Source organism: Gobio gobio (genome assembly GCF_949357685.1).
Source record: "Gobio gobio genome assembly, chromosome: 21".
Classification (NCBI taxonomy): domain Eukaryota; kingdom Metazoa; phylum Chordata; class Actinopteri; order Cypriniformes; family Gobionidae; genus Gobio; species Gobio gobio.
Window position 1 is genome coordinate 6097035 of NC_137117.1, and position 3674 is coordinate 6100708.

General features: G+C 40.3%; 1 protein-coding gene across 1 annotated transcript in view; it reads right to left on the reverse strand.

Annotated features, from left to right (window-relative positions):
- Positions 1 to 3055: 3055 nt before the first annotated feature.
- Positions 3056 to 3674, reverse strand: part of LOC307117112 (uncharacterized protein) — a 2721-nt gene continuing 2102 nt past the window's right edge. Inside the window, exon 3 of the mRNA XM_079801827.1 lies at positions 3056 to 3674. This exon is cut by the window's right edge and continues 118 nt beyond it. Within this exon, the coding sequence (XP_079657953.1) occupies positions 3328 to 3674 (347 nt within the window). The 3' untranslated portion in view covers positions 3056 to 3327.

Here is a 3674-nt window from a genome sequence, read left to right on the forward strand (position 1 = left end):
CTACAGCGTACACTCGACGCAGAAGTATAAATTGGCCTTTACACACATGGTTGCATGATTTCTTAAATAATTCCAAAAGAGGGCGCTAATCTGCTTTCAAAAAAAATATTTTAAAGGCCTAGTCTCTATTTTAACCTGAAATTCTGCAATAATAATAAAAAATTTTTTTACCATAATTATTGCATAAATAATAAAAAATACCATCAAATCATCTCAAAATACAAAATTAAAAACAAAAATATTATTGTAGAAGAATAAATTGCATTGGTTTTACTGGGGTGGAGGAAGTTTAATTTTTAGGTGTCCGGTCACTTATGACCGGGAAGACAACCAATGCAACCCCTAAAGGAAGAGCACCAGAGGGGTAATTTTTCAAACACATCTACAACATCTTCATATTGTTGTGCCAGTGTGGCGGTGACAGGCAGTTACCAAAACAAACGGACCAGACTGCAACTTTGAAATAAGTTATGGTTTAATTATTAATTCTTAACTGCGAGTGTCAACAACACAACATTGTTCCCGTCAGTTTTCAGTATTTCCCCGTGTCATGATGAGCTCGGCGGGTTTGCTGGTCTCTCGAAGGCTTCCTTCATGGCGTTGATGAAGGTGTCATTCCTCTGGAAGCAGCGCTGACTTGCGTGGTCCATCTTGTCCAGCAGCTCCTGAACCATCTCTTTATCCTTCTCTGGAGGACTCACGATCTAAAAAGTAAGTTCTGTCATATTATTCAATTACTTTTACAGTTTTTGTATTTTTCAGTATCGGTATTGAGGTATTTTAGTCCGGTATCGTATCGAAGTCAAAACTTTGGTATCGTGACAACACTATTCTATATAACAAGTGTTTGCTGAAATTCGTTTTTTTTGTTATGTTGGTTTACAAATTTGTACCTTTTTACATTTTTACTCTTTTAGTTTTACATTTTGTCAAGGGCTTGTTTACATTTATACTTTTTTTATAGTACACTACTGAAGGCCAACGGTGCAAGTTAAATGAAATGTTTTTAAGTAAAGTTGTTGAAGTTTATTTAGATAAAGTACTCGATAGATTACTCAAATTAGGCAATAGATTAATCGATAAATTAGGTGATAGATCAACCGATAAATCAGCCGATAGATTAATCAATAAATTAGGCGATAGATCAACCGATAAATCAGCCGATAGATTAATCGATCAATTAGGCGATAGATTAATCGATAAATTAACCAATAGATTAATCGATCAATTAGTCGATAGATCAACCGATAAATCAGCCGATAGATTAATCGATCAATTAGGCGATAGATCAACCGATAAATCAGCCGATAGATTAATCGATAAATTAGTCGATAGATCAACCGATAAATCAGCCGATAGATTAATCGATCAATTAGGCGATAGATTAATCGATAAATTAGTCGATAGGGTAAGCGATTAACCGACAAATCGTGAATGCAATTATCTAATCAACCAATCACATGGCAGTTGCTTCAATGCATTTAGGGGTGTGGTCCTGGTCAAGACAATCTCCTGAACTCCACACTGAATGTCAGAATGGGAAAGAAAGGTGATTTAAGCAATTTTGAGCGTGGCATGGTTGTTGGTGCCAGACGGGCCGGTCTGAGTATTTCACAATCTGCTCAGTTACTGGGATTTTCACACACAACCATTTCTAAGGTTTACAAAGAATGGTGTGAAAAGGGAAAAACATCCAGTATGCGGCAGTCCTGTGGGCGAAAATGCCTTGTTGATGCTCGAGGTCAGAGGAGAATGGGCCGACTGATTCAAGCTGATAGAAGAGCAACTTTGACTGAAATAACCACTCGTTACAACCGAGGTCTGCAGCAAAGCATTTGTGAAGCCACAACACGCAAAACCTTGAGGCGGATGGGCTACAACAGCAGAAGACCCCACCGGGTACCACTCATCTCCACTACAAATAGGAAAAAGAGGCTACAATTTGCACGAGCTCACCAAAATTGGACAGTTGAAGACTGGAAAAATGTTGCCTGGTCTGATGAGTCTGGATTTCTGTTGAGACATTCAGATGGTAGAGTCAGAATTTGGCGTAAACAGAATGAGAGCATGGATCCATCATGCCTTGTTACCACTGTGCAGGCTGGTGGTGGTGGTGTAATGGTGTGGGGGATGTTTTCTTGGCACACTTTAGGCCCCTTAGTGCCAATTTGGCATGGTTTAAATGCCACGGCCTACCTGAGCATTGTTTCTGACCATGTCCATCCCTTTATGACCACCATGTCCCCATCCTCTGATGGCTACTTCCAGCAGGATAATGCACCGTCACAAAGCTCCAATCATTTCAAATTGGTTTCTTGAACATGACAATGAGTTCACTGAACTAAAATGGCCCCCACAGTCACCAGATCTCAACCCAATAGAGCATCTTTGGGATGTGGTGGAACGGGAGCTTCGTGCCCTGGATGTGCATCCCACAAATCTCCATTAACTGCAAGATGCTCTCCTATCAATATGGGCCAACATTTCTAAATAATGCTTTCAGCACCTTGTTGAATCAATGCCACGTAGAATTAAGGCAGTTCTGAAGGCGAAAGGGGGTCAAACACAGTAGTAGTGTGTGTTCCTAATTATCCTTTAGGTGAGTGTACAAAAACACAACCAATAGAGAACGTTCTTATTTGGTTACCCACAAAAATAACCAAACGGGAACCACGTGGGGACATTCTGTGTTTAACTCATTTTAGCTTAATTATAAATTCTAAAAGTAGTTTTGACGTGTTTTATAATGAACACAAAACCGTGAGCAATCTGAGGAAACGAGACACATGCGCAAACACCCGCGCGCTGCGCAGAGAGCCGGGAGAGTTTATGAGGTGAGACTTCGCTTCACGTCGAATTAAACAAACTAGTAATATTTATTTCATAATCAAACCATGCTTAATTTGATTTTAAATGAGTGACATTTTGAATAAACAACATTGAATTATGAGATAGCCGTTCAAGTGCTACTGTAGTGCCGTGTTTCATTTCTGACAGGAATGAGTTCATTAGACAGAAACTGTGGCAAAAAAAAGACAAAGTGAAAATGAATACTAAATTACAATTTCAGTTTATTCATGGTGATAATATCCTTTAAAACAGCATGTCAAAGGTTACATGTATTTACACATTTCCACGTTAATGGAATCATGAGGCGAGTATGAATTATTGAGTGTATATTTACATGCGAGTTAAATGTGAAATTGCAATGGTTTTCTTCTTTGACTCCAGGACTGGCGATCATGATGTCATCCGGCGAGAGCTCCGCCCAGTGATGATGTCATATCCTGTTGTGTTATTGTTATGGTAATGTTGTTACCACACACGTCACAGACTGGAGTATTCACACGAGATGTCACACGCCGGTGTGGAAGACATCTTCCCTGACGCTGGTTCTTCATCTCCGTTGGTCCCGTCTTCACTCGCTTCCTGCTCTTCATCACCGCCGTCGCTTTCATCACTATCGCCTTCCTCACTGCCGTGTTCCTCCTCCTTTTCTCCTTCTTTATGTTCTCCGTCCTCACTCTCTCCCTCATCCTCATCTTCCTCCTCTGTGTTTTCCTCATTTTCTGTGCCTCCCTCCTCTTCCCCTTCTCCATTTCCTCCTTCCTCTTCCTCTTCCTCATCTCCATTTCCTCCTTCCTCTTCTTCATCTCCGTTATCTCCTTCTTCTC